The 17,587-nt window shown below is 42.2% G+C and overlaps 1 protein-coding gene across 1 annotated transcript in view; it reads left to right on the top strand.

The window, feature by feature from the left end:
• The window catches only part of LOC132101348 (1-phosphatidylinositol 4,5-bisphosphate phosphodiesterase eta-1-like), a 90,938-nt gene extending 74,280 nt beyond the window's left edge, over positions 1-16,658 (top strand). The window contains exons 17-24 of the mRNA XM_059506240.1: positions 7,837-7,944; positions 8,094-8,218; positions 8,313-8,397; positions 8,512-8,658; positions 9,150-9,229; positions 11,268-11,327; positions 12,187-12,544; positions 13,481-16,658. Coding sequence (XP_059362223.1) covers positions 7,837-7,944; positions 8,094-8,218; positions 8,313-8,397; positions 8,512-8,658; positions 9,150-9,229; positions 11,268-11,327; positions 12,187-12,544; positions 13,481-15,789 — 3,272 coding nt within the window. The 3' untranslated portion in view covers positions 15,790-16,658. The remainder of the gene's footprint in view (positions 1-7,836; positions 7,945-8,093; positions 8,219-8,312; positions 8,398-8,511; positions 8,659-9,149; positions 9,230-11,267; positions 11,328-12,186; positions 12,545-13,480) is intronic.
• Positions 16,659-17,587: the final 929 nt, after the last annotated feature.

Raw genomic sequence — 17,587 nt, 5'->3', positions numbered from 1 at the left:
ACGCTGAGTCGGCTCTCGAGGGAGCCGACTGCCCGGCCGATGCGGACGCTTCGATCCCGGAGGGCTCTCTTCGAGGAGGGAGCCTTCACCAGCGTTCCTCGCGATACCGGTCCCGCTTTCGCCGAGGCGGAGCGGCGCCGGCATTCGTTGGGTTCGCAGATCGATCTGATGGAGGGAATGGAGACGGGCACGTCCTTATCTCCTACCTTACCCATCAGATCTGCCCGATTCCTGGGTTCGGAAGCCCGAGCTTTGGTTCTTCCCCCCGAGCATCGGGCTTGACGCGCCGCCTTTCTTTCTCCGAGGAGATTGACACGGAGGGCGTCGGCGAGCTTGTAGTTGCACAAACATAATGTTGCATAAGCACCAGTATACAATAAACAGTGTTATGCCTAGCATTATACGGGCAGCGTTAATCTGCAGCTATTTAATCTCCGAGGGGATTAATATTGTTTGTGTGACTAAGCTATTCGCGCGCTGTCGAGGCAACGCGTGTATTACATCATTTTCAGTTTTGATGTGAATTTTTCCATACCCAACCGCTTGTCTGGTTGTTTAAACTCAATTTAATAAGGAGGAGTTAGATATATCACTCCAATGTGTATTGTTCACAATCCAGACCGTGTTTACTTGTCTGGTTGTTGGCTTGCATTAAATTCTGAGGAATCTAATGACCGTTATCTAACTTTGAGAAGTTCAATATATCACTTCAATGTGTATTGTTTCACAATCCAGACCGTGTTTACTTGTCTGATTGTTTGATTGCATTAAATTCTGAACAATATAATGACAGTTATTTAACTCGTGAAGTTAGATGTACTGGAGGGACTGCTGGGCTGGAGCAGCCCCCTCCGCGTACAAACAGAGTGTTGCCGCCCGTGTTCCCTCGCTTCGGGACCAGAGGCTGAAGCAACGCTCTGGGCCAGCGACTTCCCAGCCTAATCCGAATCCGATGGAGCCGTACTTCAGGCTGGGAGGTCCAAGGCCAAGAAGTCATGACGCATTTCGGTCACGACTAAAGAGTGCTACTGGGGTAGAGCGGTGTCCACCTCATTACATGGTGCCCGTCTCACCTCAGTGCCCTCGGGAGGTGGGTCTGCCAACCCTGCCAGAGTTTCAGGGCGCAGCGCCTTTCCAGCGAGCACTGCTCTCAGTTATTTCTGCCCATGAGCGTAGCGGAGCTGAGACGCTCACCGCCCCTTCGGGGGCCTCTTACACCAGAGGTCAGTCTCGAGAGACTGATTCCCTTACTACATTAGTAAGCAGCGTGGAAACTACTTCCAAATGTATCTCAATGGGTCCTGCACACAATAGAAATAGGCTATCGTCGGCCGTCCACCGCCGACATTCAATGGGGTTACACTGACAGTAGTCGGCCCCCAGCAGGCTCTGGTGATGGAACAAGAAGTGAATACCCTATTAAGGAAGGCGGCCATCGAGGTGGTCCCTCCTCTAGACAGGGAGTCCGGGTTTTACAGCCGGTATTTCATAGTTCCAAAGAAGGATGGGGGGTTGCGTCCGATCTTAGACTTACGACATCTAAACCTCTCAGTAATGTCACTGAAGTTCAAAATGCTCACTGTCAAACAGGTTGTAGCTCAAATCAGATCCGAGGACTGGTTTGTCACAATAGATCTCAAAGACGCATACTTCCATATATCCATCCTTCCACAACACAGGAAGTTTCTGAGGTTCGCTTTCGGGGGCAAAGCCTACCAATATCGAGTACTTCCCTTCGGCCTTGCACTCTCACCCCGCACATTCACGAAATGTGTAGATGCGGCTCTGGTATCCCTCCATATGCAGGGCATCCGCATTCTGAACTATATCGTCGATTGGTTGATTTAAGCTCAATCAGAGCAAATGGCGGTTCGACATCGAGATGTCGTTATCGCACATATGGGGGAGCCGGGTCTGAGACTGAACGCCAAGAAGAGTGTATTTTCTCCAGTTCAGAGAACCACCTATCTAGGCGTAGTGTGGGATTCGACCACGATGCAGGCACATTTGTCTCCTGCTCGGATCGAGTCAATCCTTACCTCAGTCAAGAGAGTCAGAGAAGGCCAGTCACTCACTGTCAAGCAGTTTCAGAGACTGTTAGGGCTTATGGCAGCTGCGTCCAACGGGATACCTTTTGGCCTCTTGCACATGAGACCCCTACAGTGGTGGCTCAAGACCAAGGGATTTTCCCCGAGGGGGAATCCATTATGAACTATCAAGGTCACGCGGTGATGCCTTCGTGCCTTAGACATGTGAAAGAAACCTTGGTTCTTGAATCAGGGCCCGGTGCTGGGAGCTCTTGGTTCTTGAATCAGGGCCCGGTGCTGGGAGCTCTTGGTCGCCGTGTAACGCTAGCGACAGACGCGTCCCTCACCGGTTGGGGTGCAGTCATGAGTGGCCACCCTGCCCGCGGTCTATGGAGTGGTCGCCATCCGACATGGCATACCAGGTGTCTAGAGATGCTAGCTGTGCATCGAGCATTGAAATATTGCCTCCCAGACCTGAGAGGTCAACATGTGTTGGTGCGCACCAACAACACATTGGCGATCTCTTATATCAGTCAGCAGAGAGATCTGCATTCGTGCCCCTTGTACAAGCTGGCACACCAGATCCTTGAGTCAATCCTTACCTCAGTCAAGAGAGTCAGAGAAGGCCAGTCACTCACTGTCAAGCAGTTTCAGAGACTGTTAGGGCTTATGGTAGCTGCGTCCAACGGGATACCTTTTGGCCTCCTGCACATGAGACCCCGACAGTGGTGGCTCAAGACCAAGGGATTTTCCCCGAGGGGGAATCCAGTACGAAATATCAAGGTCACGCGGCGATGCCTTCGTGCCTTAGACATGTGAAAGAAACCTTGGTTCTTGAATCAGGGCCTGGTGCTGGGAGCTCTTGGTTGCCGTGTAACGCTAGTGACAGACGCGTCCCTCACCGGGTGGGGTGCAGTCATGAGTGGCCACCCTGCCCGCGGTCTGTGGAGCGGTCACCATCTGACATGGCATACCAGTTGTCTAGAGATGCTAGCTTTGCATCGAGCATTGAAATATTTCCTCCCAGACCTGAGAGGTCACCATGTGTTGGTGCGCACCAACAACACATTGGCGATCTCTTATATCAGTCACCAGAGAGATCTGCATTCGTGCCCCTTGTACAAGCTGGCACACCAGATCCTTTTGTGGTCCCAGGACAAACTCCTCTCATTCGGAACAGTGTATATTCCTGGGAGATTGACTGTGGGAGCAGACATACTGTCGAGACAGGGGACGAGGCCCAGGGGGGCTTCACCCAGAGGTGGTGAAGTAGATATGTAGAGTTTTTGGACCTCTTTGCGACTCAAGAGATATCGCAATGCCCCCTCTGTTTCTCTCTAGTTCATCCAGCTCCTCTGGGACTGGACACTATGGTACAGACCAGGCTGAGGCTTCATCTGTACGCCTTTCCCCCTATCGCTCTGCTCCCGGGAATTCTGGCGAGAGTACGCCGGGACGGAGTCCATCTTCTATTAGTAGCCCCGTTCCGGCCGGGCCCGTTATGGCTCGCAGATCTGATCTCTCTCCTCGACGGCTCTCCATGGGAGATTCCGATCAGGACAGATCTACTCTCTCAGGCACATGGCAAAATAATTCACCCTCGCCCGGAGTTGTGGAAGTTGTCGGTGTGGCCCCTGAGGGGGCACAGTTCATAGCTTCCGGTCTCTTCAACCGAGGTTGTTGAGACCCTCCTCCAATCCAGAGCTCCCTCTATGAGGAAACTGTACGCCCTGAGGTGGAAGCTCTTCCCTGCTTGACCCTGTTAACTGCCCAGTTGGTACAGTTCTGTAGTTTCTCCAAGCTAGGCTCTCTGCGGGGTTAACTCACTCCACCTTAAAGGTGTATGTGGCGGCCATAGCTGCTTACCACGTCCCTTTCAACGGTCAGTCAGTGGGTAGACACCCCCTAGTTACACGTTTCCTCCATGGTGCGCTGAGGCTGAGACCTCCAGTACGGTCCCGTGTTCCCCCCTGGGACTTGGTTGTGGTGTTAGAGGCTCTTTGTAAAGCTCCATTTGAGCCGATTCATTACTATTATTGGCTATTACTTCTCTAAAGAGAGTTGGAGACCTTCAGGCCCCCTCGGTGGTCCCTACCTACTTAGACTTTGCCCCTGGTATGGCCAAAGCATTTTTATACCCTCAAGCGGGTTACGTTCCTAAAGTTCCCTCTGTTACGCCACAACCCATAGTACTGCAGGCCTTCTGCCCTCCTCCCTTTCGGGAACCAGACCAGGAGAAGCTAAATTTTATGTGTCCAGTTCGAGGACTGGACGCATACGTCCACAGAGCTGCCCTGTGGAGAAAATCTGACCAATTGCTTGTTTGCTACGGTCCTCCTAAGAAGGGTTCCCCTGCCTCTAAGCAGACCCTTTGTCATTGGATAGTCGAGGCTATCAACGTCTCCTATGAGTCCTCTGGTCTTCCCCTTTCTTTTGGAGCTAAGGCTCACTCTACTCGGAGTATGGCTGCCTCTAAGGCCTTTCTAGCAGGTGTGTCCCTCTTGGACATCTGCAACGCTGTGGGATGGTCCACGCCCTCTACATTTGCCAGATTTTACAATCTCAATATGCGAGCTGCTCCTGGCTCTTCTGTCCTCTTGCCTTAGCTGTGCTCTTCAGATACACACTAGGCAGGGGATTGGTAGTCTGGCAGCGTTGGCACATCATTCCCCAAAGCGCTTGACGCAGCTCGAGTTCCTGAAGAGGAACGTCTCTAGGTTACGAATGTAACCCTAGTTCCTCGAAGAAACGAGACTCTGCGTCGCAGAGCCATACTCCCGGCACCCCTGCCGGTGCTTACTTCCCTACTCGAAGCTGAAGTCAGCTGCGTGGCAGTTGCCTTTATAGCTTCCTGGTCGCTACGTCACCCCTCCCGTGACGTCACGCCCTTCCATTGAACAGATTGCACACAATATTCAGAGTTGATCTTGCCAAAGGCGTTTCCCCAAAGCGCTTGACGCAGCGTCTCGTTCCTTCGAGGAACTAGGGTTACATTCGTAACCAGAGGTGGGTAGTAACGAGTTACATTTACTTCGTTACATTTACTTGAGTAATTTTTTGGGGTAACTAATACTTTTCAGAGTATATTTAAAGATGGGTACTTTATACTCTTACTTGAGTAAATTTTTGGGGAAAAATCTGTACTTTTACTTCGTTACTGTGGGCGACGCTCCTCTCGTTACTTTATCTTAATGCAATAAATGTTATAAATGCTTCAGTTTATTCCAAACGCGCCGTGTACTTTTCTCTGGGCAATAAGCGATGCACATTTGCGAATGATTCATTCTTTTGAGTCAATTCTGTTCAAAGGCTTGATCAAACCAATTGGCAAACGAGTGAATTGGTTCATGAATCCGTTTGAATGAGTCGTTCAGTTCCCTGCTGCAATCGCTGAGCGTCTGAAGTGGTTCACTCGGAGTTGTAACGTTTAAGAACAGAAAGAGCGTTGAAAACGTGGCTGGAACTGCACTGAATTGAAATCTGCAAAGGCTATTATTTTCTAGCGATGGAGATCCTTATTAGATGAACACCGCGTGTGCTGTCTGCTGTTTAACAGGTAATAACTTGGGCTACATTTGATTACAGTACACGATACCACTGTGACATTAGTTTGTTGTACGTGTGTGGCTTATAACAGAGGAGAGTCAAGTTGAATGCAGCTTCCAAAAGACAAAAAATAGCCGATTAATATTTTATTAATTTTAATACAATCACACCGGTGCGAGTACGTTCAGCAAGTCATATCATCAGCTGCTAAATTCAGATCTGTGATCGCTTGCTGGCGCTTAGCCAGAGATAGATGCGTTTATACAGCGCTGTGCATTATAACCAATCACACATGGTTCTTTTGAGCTTATTAAAGCATTGGCCAATCAGAGACGTTCAGATGAGTCATCGCTAAAATACCGGTGCTTCCTTGACTCGCTCACTGACTGAATACCTCTTTCTGGCGAATTCTCTCGTCAGAAACAACAAAGTGCAGATGTGTGTACGAATCTTTAATTAAGATATTGATTTCACAGTGTTAACAGTTTCAGTGATTTTAATGGGAGTTTCTGAGAGTGATTGAAATCTAGACTGTCAGTGAAAATTATCTTTAATAATGTAAATGTTATTTGCTCTCTTTCTGAACAATGAAAGATTAGTAGCAATATTTATATCACATTAACTTTCAATGTTAAATTCACATTTAATATAAAGTCAGTCGTATTAAAAATATGTTATGGCATGACACCTATATCTGTTACTTAAGTAAACAGACAGGGTTTTATAATAAATTACATAAATTGGAGTAAAGGCTGATGAAATATATACATTTATACACGCACACATACATTACATACATTTTATCTATATATCTAAATAAAAATAGGCTCAGTATATATGATCCAAAGTAACTAGTAACTAACTACTTTTTTTATCCGATACTCTTTTACTCTTACTCAAGTAACTATTCAAGACTAGTACTTTTACTTTTACTTGAGTAAATATTTCTAGAAGTACTTTTACTTTTACTTGAGTACAGTTTTGGGGTACTCTACCCACCTCTGTTCGTAACCTAGAGACGTTTCTTTCGGTCTCCTCCCCTTTTTAAACACTTCATTGATGCACACTGGAAAAATGCGTGTTTTTTTTTTGCTTCTCACCCCCCCCCCCCAAGTACAAATATATATAAAAGAATGATAAAATAATGATTGATTTTCTATATAAGAAAATTATATACGATAATTAGTCTTGTTTCCGGGGGGTCTGTTGTTTGGAACAATCTGTTACACAGATTGAAAAAAGGATGGACTAAAAAAAAGTAAAGGAAAGGACGTGAGGTGTGGCCAAGTATGGTGTGTGCCATACTTGGAATTTGTGCTCTGCATTTAACCCATCTAAGTGCACACACACACACACACACACACTATAAACTCACACCCGGAGCAGTGGGCAGCCAATGCTGTGGTGCCCGGGGATCAGTTGGGGGTTCGGGGTCGTGGAATTGAGGTTGGAGAGAGAGTGTTATACATTCACTCCCCCCACCTAAAATCCCTGCTGAACCTGAGATCCCACTTGTAATCCCGAAACCACGACCTTCGGATTACAAATCAGACTCTCTAACCATTAAGCTGAACTCACACGTTGCAGCACACACATAAGGACAATTTTTGCAGATTATCTTCCCTCAAATATTAACCATGCACACTCTACAAGATTTGAATATCATGGCACATCACACACTGCAAGATATCATGCCAGATTATCATGCCAGAGGGAGCGCCTCACATGATCTCACGCAGCAGATTGTCACTGTTTTTTTTTTCATGCTAGTACCTCTCTGCACTAACTCATTCAAAACGGAGGCGATTTCACTCCAGCGCTTCATTCTCCTTAAAGTTGTGATGCGTTTTCGACATATTATACAGACAGTCTTGTTACTACAAAATGTCAAGAAACAGTTTCCTCTATCTCCACTATCCAAAGAAGCTGTACATCAGCTGTTTTGTGGTTTTGCGCACTGGCTACGAAAGTGCTGATGTAATCATATAGCCATCATCATCCCGATTTGTGTGCGAGCAGATCGGGAGGTGCAATATTCGATTGGTGAATGCCTCACACTACCAAATAATCCGCGCCAAACATTGGGACAGATCGAGGTGCGTGACAAGATGTTTGCTCTGATTCTTGGGAGGTGGAAATAGGGGCTAAATCGGGCTAAAAATCATGTAGTGTGAGCCAGGCTTTAGCCCCCCCTCCCCCAAGTAAGGTAATAAATAGAATGAAGGGTTTTTTTTTTATTAATTATTTTATTAAACTCCCACAGTGGCTTTAAACTACCAGACTGATGGCCGTATGATGCAGCTGAACAGAGCCAAGTTTATGGTGAATGGAGGCAGTGGCTATGTGCTCAAACCTGGCCCAATGTGTAAAGGTACTCTTGTGCATTCAAAGTACTGGTACATCACAATATAAGACCACTCTGTCACTAAAGACTTAACTGTAATAATTACTAACTCTTAAGTGTCAAGTAATTATTCAGTTACTCTAGGTAATTTGTTGGACTCTGAAAATCTATTCCAGGCTCCTTCAATCCACTGAATGACGATCCGCTCCCTGCTAATCCGAAGAAACAGTTGGTGATAAAAATCATTAGTGGACAGCAGCTGCCCAAACCTCCCGATTCAATGCTGGGAGACCGTGGTGAGGTAAGCAGGTGCATTGTGCTAAGAGCACATTTCCAGTAGGTTTCAGAGTTGAATTGCAGTTCATACATTTAATGTTTGTGGACTTCATCCATAGATCATTGATCCCTTCGTTGAGGTAGAGATTATCGGACTTCCGGTGGACTGCTGTAAAGAACAAACCAGAGTTGTGGATGATAATGGTACAGCTTTGTACTCATGTGTCCATGGATTTGTTGAGTTTATTTGAACAGAAATAAAGTTTTGGGGCAAAAGTTTTAAAACTTTGCTAACTTTTTGTGTTATTGTTAATGCAGGATTTAACCCTGTGTGGGAAGAGACTCTGTCTTTCACACTTCACATGCCCGAGGTGGCTCTAGTACGCTTCCTGGTTTGGGATCATGACCCCATTGGACGAGACTTTGTTGGCCAGAGGACCGTAGCTTTCAGCAGTCTCATGCCAGGTATAAGAAATTCTATGTTTGGTTGTCTCTTCAACTATCCGTACTTTTGGACATGTCACATTATCAGATGTTTAATTAACTGATATAATAAGATTAAAAAGACAAAAAAGACCATGAGGAGACTGAGAAAAATTGAGATGAAGAGCTAAAGAACTCAGGGTCGTTAAATAGCATGTAGAATGTGATAGCAGCAGGTTCCTTTGTCTTGGAGTGGTGTCATGTGAAGCATGTCATTAGAGTAATGGAGGCCTGAGATGCTGCCTTTGGACATGTCTGCTGCTGAACTCTCTCTGCCCTCACACAGACAGTCACACGGTCTCACCAATGAAAGACATGTTTCTGTGTTAAAGCTATGACACCATGTCTTTCTTCCTATTTTTTTTTATTTTTTAATTTTTTTAGTTGCATTCACTCTTTGAATGTTCTCACAAATGCAAATGCCTTTCTTCCATACCATTTTCAATCATTCCTCCTCTTTCCCACTCCTGCAGGATATAGACACGTTTATTTGGAAGGAATGACAGAGGCATCAATTTTTGTCCATATCACAGTGCATGACATCTATGGGAAGGTGAGCTTATGAATTACTCAGACAGCTGTACCCAATCAGTCCAATAAAGATCCACAGCCATTTCCACTGGGCATGTTACCAATTTAAATTCTACTCACTAGGGCTGTCAAAATAGCTGTAAAACAGAATTCGAATTTTGTACTTAAAGGGTTAGTTCACCCAAAAATGAAAATTATATCATTAATGACTCACCCTCATGTCATTCCAAACCCGTAAGACCTCCATTAAGTCATTAAGGACATAATTTTCATTTTTGGGTGAACTAAACTTTAAAAATTATATTCGAAATTAAAATGCATAATTTCAGTTAGGGTGAAGAAAAGCTTTTGGCTTCTCTCCTGAGCAAAATATTACTAATGCACGTTTATTCAAAGCATAAGAAAACATGACTGTGAAAAAACAAAAAACAAAAAAAAAAAACATTATATTCTAAGCAGCGACTGTGCAAGGCATGGATTGGTGGTGAGGGTACACACAGCAGTGCTCTGGTGTTACGTTATAAAGCCCGTTTCACACATTGTCTGCAGCAGTGCAGCGATTGTTAGAGTACTGAGTCTATTTTTGCTGAGTTGCAGGCGCTGAATTAAAGTAAAAGCGCATTGTTTGCGGGAAAAATTTACATGGATTGACATGGAAACGCAGTCACATGAATTGTTGGCTAGGTTTAAAACAAGAAAAAGAGCACTTTTAGATAAACAAGGAAAAATTTATATATATGTTCACTTTTATGGAAGCAGAAAAACAAAGTTCATTAAGACCCGTGGGATTGCTTTGTGATAAAGATTTAAATGCAAAATGAGACTGTTTCTGTCTGTGGTGTTTTAATTTTTAATATTTTAACAAGAAAAGTAGGCTAATTATTGTGTTTCAATGTTTTGCCGTTTGCTTGAGCAGCTTATTATACAAACCTAGAAGTAAAATGCATGAATAATGCGTTGTTTATATTTATTGAGTTTAAACTAATGTCTATATGAAAGATTGTTACTGTTCTGTGATAAAAGACTTACAATGCTGAAAAAAAAAAAAAAAAAAAAAAAAAAAAAATATATATATATATATATATATATATATTTTTTTTTACTACATGATATGAAATCAAAACAATGTACAAATGTTGTGTTTGTGGACTAAACCGACGCGGATCAGTAGCGGAATGAAACGCGTCCTGCCAAAAAGAGGAGCCTGGTCTGTTGTTTGGAGGTTTTTTGGTTTCCAAAAATCTGACGTCGACCAAACATCCATTTTATGCAAGTGCTGTCGGGCTAAAATTGTCGCCAAAGGAGGCAACACGAACAATTTGCTCCAGTAGCTTAGCCACAAGCATGTCTTGGAATATCAACCAGCAGAAAATGCATTGTACACCTTATTATGAATGAAAAAAAAAAAAAAAACGTCATAAACCGGAAAACCGGTATAATTTAGAAAAAAACTGTGATATACATTTTTGGTCAATCTGCCCAGCACTATATATAGGGGAGTGGTAATGGGGAACATGGCATGGGATTTGGGGAAAAGGAGTTGGGAATGGAAATGGACACCAAATACAAGAGTGGGTGTGTATTTATATATACATAATAAATGTACACCGTACACACACATATTTTTGGATAAGTGTGACAGCACTTATACTAAGTATATCTTTAATTGGAATTCAGCACTATTTCCACACAATTTAAGTGCATTAAGTACAAAATGAGTTGTTCCAATTTAGCAGACATTAAATATACCATTTTAGTATTTTCCAAATGTACAATTGTAGGGCATTTTATAAAGAACATAAATATTAAAATGTATTTGTAGTATGCTTAGCATATAAGTGTAAATGTTTTTAAAAGCTCAGATGGTAAGCATAACAATCTTTTATGCAAGCTGTCCTTTTTGTCCGTTTCTACTGCAGTGTGACCAAACACTTGATTGTGACATTTGTATCTCATTTCTATCTAAATACAGAAAAACAGATCTCAAATAGCAAAATACTTAATGACATTTCCCCCCATTAACATTATATTGAAGTTCCTCCAACCTTTTTACTTTCCAGTGGAGTCCTTTAGTCCTCAACCCAAGTTATACCATAATGCACTTGCTAGGAGCTAATAAGGTACCTTGGCTATGTAGTGTGCTGCATGATACTGCATGAGCATCATTGTGCCATCCTATTCTTGCTCAGTGAACACTAAGCTGTTGTAAATGTGCTGTTGTATGGATATGCCTTTTATTTTGTCCATCTAATTTTGTTTTGTAAGTCATTTTGTTTTGGTCAGTTCTGTCCTTGGTTTTAAAGCTGGATTTGTTTCTTCTTGTGATAAATGTTGAATTTTGAAGGCTAGAAAGATGAAAGATGGTCAAATGAATAATTAATGGTTACAAATGAACATGCTTCCATCTGTTGGCTTTAGTCAGTAATGCAGTTGTTTATAGAATTGTTTGTGGTCAATAAAAATATTATTTTATTATACTATAAAATAGATTATGTTGACATTGACTGTTTTAATTGAACATGTGAAATTGCATGTATGTGTTTTTGTCTGTGACAGTTTGATTCAACCTGGGACCCAGCAACACATTTAGTTTTTTGGTTAATTTCTTTGATATCACATATGTAAATACATATCCTGGGAAGACATCCTGGGATTTTTAGAATATCATATGCGTTCCTCATTCTCATCTTGACTTTACAGAAATAGAAAATGCAAATATTTATTTAGTAAGTATTATTTTAAGAAATATATTTATTTACTCTACTAGAAAAAAATGTAAATCATGTGTGACGGATGTCTTGTTATCTGTAGACAATAAAAGACAAAATACATTTTCGTGTGTCACATTAGGAAGTAAACATTATGCAGCATTTATCGTTCTCATAACATTTATTTATTTTTTGCTGGGTCCCAGAAGGCTAAATGGCTTAAATAAATATCATGTGCTGAATTCTCTCTCTATCCCTGTCTGTTTCTCAGGGACGTCAGCTGCGAGGTTTTAGAGGCTTATTTAATAAAAGTTCCAAATCCTCAGTGGACACACATATTGGAGTTCCACCTCGTAAGCGATCCATAACCGACCACCTCCTTCGGAGGACTGCCAGTGCCCCTGCTAAGGGCCGCAAAAAGATAAAGATGCCACTGACTGAAGCTACAAGTGACAGAGAAAACAGCACTGGGGACCCTCAAACCACTTGTGTAGAGAGGAGAGCAGAAAACAGAAAAGCCCTCCAACACCGCCCAGCATCCATGCCCCTGGATAAACTCCTACATAGTCACCTCAGCCTGTCCAACCCAGATCGGGATGGCCCTGATCCTGGAGCTGACACAGTCATTGGTCAGTTCTTTAAATAATTCTCTTGACATCACCTTAGGGGCTGTGTCATAATGAATCAGAATGAAAACTGTTACACTATGCAATCGTTTATATTGTTACTCTAGCTTATGAGGCATAATTAGAGTGGATGTTGACATTTGCTTTTTCTTCAGTTTCAGTCAAATCCAAATAAGATTAACACAAGTTTTATGATAAGAAATATTTTTTTCCTTAGCTTCTGCCTTTATCTCAGAGAAGAATTTACTGTATATGCACATTTTCATTATTTCTCTATTTCTTTCTACTAATAATTTCATTTAACACTTTCACATGCTCTCTATTTTCCCTTTTTTGCAGTACTTTTAAAGGGATAGTTCAACAAAAATGTTTATTCTGTCATCATTTACTCCACCTTGTTCCAACCCTTTATGACTTTCATTCCTGCGCAGATATTTATATAAAAAAAGATAAAATAATAATGGGTGAACTATACCTTTAATTATTATATGTAGTTCGTTTACTGGACCCTTTGAAGTATTCAGACATGCAGGCTTTTCTTTCTTTAATACCTTAACTTGCTTTTGTCTTGTTCTGTCTTTACTGTATGCTTCTCTATAGTAGAAAACTGACTAGGAAAATCCCTGCAGGTAATCCACAAGCCATTCTCGGGTTGACTCATCTAAACTTTTAAGTTTTAAGCCATTGCACCAATGTTTTTGATCTATTTTAGTTTTGTTTCATAAAAAAAAAGTGAAAATGTAAAAATAGCAACAAATACCTTGATGTTCGCCATCTACACAGTGCCATTATCAAACTTTCTTCTCACAGTCGTACTTGGTGGTACATTCCATTTGTCCTGTGTTTAGAGTGGCGTGTATTGGATTTTGGTGTTTGAAGGTCAGTGAGGGTGTTTTTCTTTTTTACTGACAATCATCTCCTGTAAAATGTCTTCCACAGATTCCTTCCTCAGTGAGAAACCCAGATCTATCTCAGTGGATCTTCTCTTTGAAACTTCCCCCTTTAAAGAACCTGATTTCCATGACCTTTCAGCTGACAACATTCAAGACTTTACCATAGAGCCCAAAGAAACTCCTTACCTGGTAATTGAGGGCAGTAGGGAAAATCTGGGTAATCCTCACCAGGAACACTCAAGAGGTGGACTCACCCAGACCAAAGCTGATAAATTATGTTCTTACAAAGGGCCAGCAGACCACTCATCAGGTCCTACAGATCAGTGTAATGGGTGCAGTCGCTCACTTATTGAAGTAAGTCATAGAGATTTAAGCCAGTTGGAAGCCCCTAAAAAGAACATTCTAATAGCCAAGGCACCCATGTATTCCTCGACTTCCTCTTCTTCCTCATCTTCAGTAACCATCACCAAATTCTCTCCTAGAATGACTCTGCCAGACCAGAAGAGTCAAGTGTCCCTCCAGGACAGTGCTCTCTCTCGCCTTATTGACGTTGTCTCACTAGAGAATGGGTATGACACCTGTGGGTCCATATCTGCTCTGATTGGCCAATTTGAGCTCACTGCTGAGCAGAGCTCCCTAATTCCATCCAACACACAACCCATGAAAAATGATCTTCCTCCATCTGACCTTACTCATCTCAACACTGAGCTTTCCAGTACACCACTAAAAGTTATCAAAAAATCTGTGTGCGCAACCTCCGAGCTAACTGAGAGACCTTATAGTCCTAAAACCACCGAACCAGCATTCTTTACCATCTTGGATGAGGAGGTGCTTTCTCCTGTTCCTACAAACAGCCTTTGTCAAACCAACTTTCACAATGACTTGGTTTGTTCTGCTGTGGTCAGCAAAGGATCATCACCCAACAAGATGACTTTAGAATGGTCTGCACATGGAATTCTAAAGCAAAACTGTGGCAGTGAATTTCATTCCACTGGTTCCTTCAGAAACTTTGAATTCGGAGGATACAGAGAAACCTCTATCAACAGCAAAGCCTCAGACTGCTTCTTGCTATGCCAAAACTCTGCAAGCAGCAGTCTGATGGAGGTGGAGATCAATGTAGACGGGGATCCCTTGGACAACACACTTACCCCTTTGAGTCCTTATCACAGCTTAAAAAGTGCTCACAGCTTAAACCATACCTCTGCCTATAATGTACAAAGACTTGAACCAACCCATCTCCACAAACCCTCATACAGTCCCTCTCCTGTTCACTCATACTCCACAGACAAATCACCCTTTCACAGACACTACCAATCTCTACACCAAAGTCTGAACTCTAGCACCTACCATACTAACAAATCACAGCGAAGGAAGTTTAACGGTAATGACTCCGGGAGTTTTACACTTGGTGACCACAGAATAGATGCCACAGAGGGAAAGCACCAGGAGACAAAAGACCAAAACAGCTTGATCAGCAGGGCGGAACATAAACACAAAAGCTCTTTGTCCTCAGAATGTCTTGCAAAACCTCAAGGCTGTCATAATTTGTTAAAAAGGGACTTGTACACACCTGTATCAGACTACAACATGATTTCAGTTGAATCGCAAGACTCTTATTCCCTGCCATGTTCACACAATCAGGCCTTTCCTGTACCTCCTCCTCAGATGTACAACAGACTTTCTCCATCTTCCTCCAAGTCCAAGAGTCTGGGAGACCTGACCTCTGAGGACATTTTATGTAACTTTCAGAGCAAGTACAAGTCAATCAGCCAAAGTTTTGTCACTCCTGCAATGAAAGACCAAAGACAGATATGTGGGTTGTCTGGTCGTCTGAAGTCCACCGATCCCTTAACTGAGCAGCTTCGCAAGCTTGTAACATTGGAAAATGAAGACTATGTGCACTCCCTCCCCACTTGCTCTCAACCCATCCCAAAACCCCTTTCAGTGATCCCTTTGGTTTCTCAGAGCCCTGCTAATGATCCTGAAGACCCTCCACCATTTATGTCAAGGCGACTGTCGTCCCGCAGTCAAAGTCGCGTACGTCATATAGCTAATCGTGCACGTGAGAGACAGCAGGAGGCCTTCAAACACCGGCCTGTTGAGGGAGCCATGGATGTAGTACTCCGTAATAAGCCAGTCTCCTCCCAAAATGCTCCACTGAACAGGCATTCTACAGGCTCCTATATTGCTGGTTACCTGCACGAGCTGAGTCCTGAGGCCCGGGGCTTGCCTGAAGGAGCCTGCACCTCACTACACTATGGATACGGAGATTGCTACTGTAATGATGATTCTGTACAACCTCCTGACTTCTCCAACTCATCAGAACCTGAGGTTTTCTTCCTACTTAGGCTTTGACCTTTCATCTCACCTGCTGTTTTGACTGTGCATGTATTTCCTAGTAACAGTTGCAACTACAGTACATGTAGCAGGACACTTCCAGAACTGTGTACATATGGGATATAACATGGTCTCCTAAATGTGCTACTCCTGTTGTATTTAACAGATTATTTATATACATGTGGTCCCTGTCATGCTTGAAAAAAAAATGTTGTTCAAAATGTGTGTTGTCTCAAGGTTACAAAAAATAATAACAGTAAATAATTGAATTGGATATTTCTTGCAGACATTTTTGTTGTGGTCAGCTATTTGTTCTTTTTTAAACTATGAAGTACAACAAAGTTATGAAGGGGCTTCTCTTTTTATTCAGTCTTCCTGCATATTATGTTATTTGTATGTCTGTGTTTGTACATATGTTGGTAAATTTATCCTCAGTCAAAGCGGTATTGGTTGTCATTTAAATCTTAACTACTTTTTTTTCTTTAGCATGTAAACCGTGAACATTTTCAGCATGACTATGCACAGACCTGTAGATGCTGTGCTCTCACTTTGCACAGAATGATTCTGTTGTATTGAATGCAATACAGCACATTTACCTGCTTGCCCTGACTTGCTTGCTTTTTATTAGTCATGAATTTAAAGAAGTTTGAAACTCTTCTTCATATTCTAAAGCTGTATGGTTAAAGTTTTATTTTTATAATTGCTTTGATACAGAGAGCAAAAATAACATTTGTTAGACTTAATATTTAGTTGTCTTTTTAAAGAGAATTTTTTTTCTTTTTACTCCTCAGTGCTTAAAGACATCTAGTCTGTTGTTATTTGTATTGTTGCTCATCCAAGATGAGTGTAAGCATTTTCCTACGAATGCAATAAAATTAGGGAAATGTTTGCTATGGGAAAAATATTTTTTTTTGTGTGGTTACTCTTATCTGATTGTCTAATAACGGTATATCCAATTGTGATTTTTATTCTATATTCTTTCATTCTCTGTTTTGGCATTGCCTCACATATGTTTACCTCCTGGATGCAAATGCCCATTCCTTGGCTGCAAAAAGTTGTAAACTAGGTTGCTGTATTCCATGATAATGTTAGTCTCTCAGTAACAGCAAACACAAAAACAGCCTCAAGATTATGTTAGACAGGACTGTTTTGTCAGGAAAACTCAGATGAGAGTTTGTAATTAAAGAGCAGGCTTTCTCACAGATGGGGCTTTGTTGTTTTAAGTCTGAATATAACTGTGTCTCTCTGCCCCACACTTCCAAGAATATTGAATGTCCCTGTGCAGCTCTATTTAACTGTGAACTCATCAAAAATGTAATTGTCTTTAAATTTGCAACTCAGAAGAGGTGCAATTTGACCCCATTTGGTTTTTCCTGGCCCTTGTTTTTTTTACTGCTCTTTTGGGACTGTGGTCAAAGAAATATCTCTTCTTGTCCTACACTGATGCACAAGGGTGCAGCTGGTAATGCCAAACTTTGTCAATATCCAGTTTTCTAATAAGCTACCTGCTATAGCTCAATAAACTCCCCACTGGAAGGGTTTCAGGACAAGCACGTCGGATACAACTCGAACTACATTTTGAGCATTTATTGAGTACACATACACAGCTCATTATTTGTGACTTCTAGCTCATCAGTTAACTAATCAGTTAGATCACTAGCTTGCAAACATTACCTGTGCACTCACTAACTATGCATATACAGATACACAATCTGGTGACTATGAACAATAATAAAACATATATGTGGCCTAGTAAGATTATAACATAAATTAAATATATAATAACCGTGCCTGCATTTAGAATAAGATGGTAAAT

The sequence above is a fragment of the Carassius carassius genome, chromosome 23, assembly GCF_963082965.1.
Source record: "Carassius carassius chromosome 23, fCarCar2.1, whole genome shotgun sequence".
Classification (NCBI taxonomy): Eukaryota; Metazoa; Chordata; class Actinopteri; order Cypriniformes; family Cyprinidae; genus Carassius; species Carassius carassius.
The sequence above is the reverse complement of the archived record's forward strand: the minus strand, read 5'-3'. Positions and strand labels throughout refer to the sequence as shown.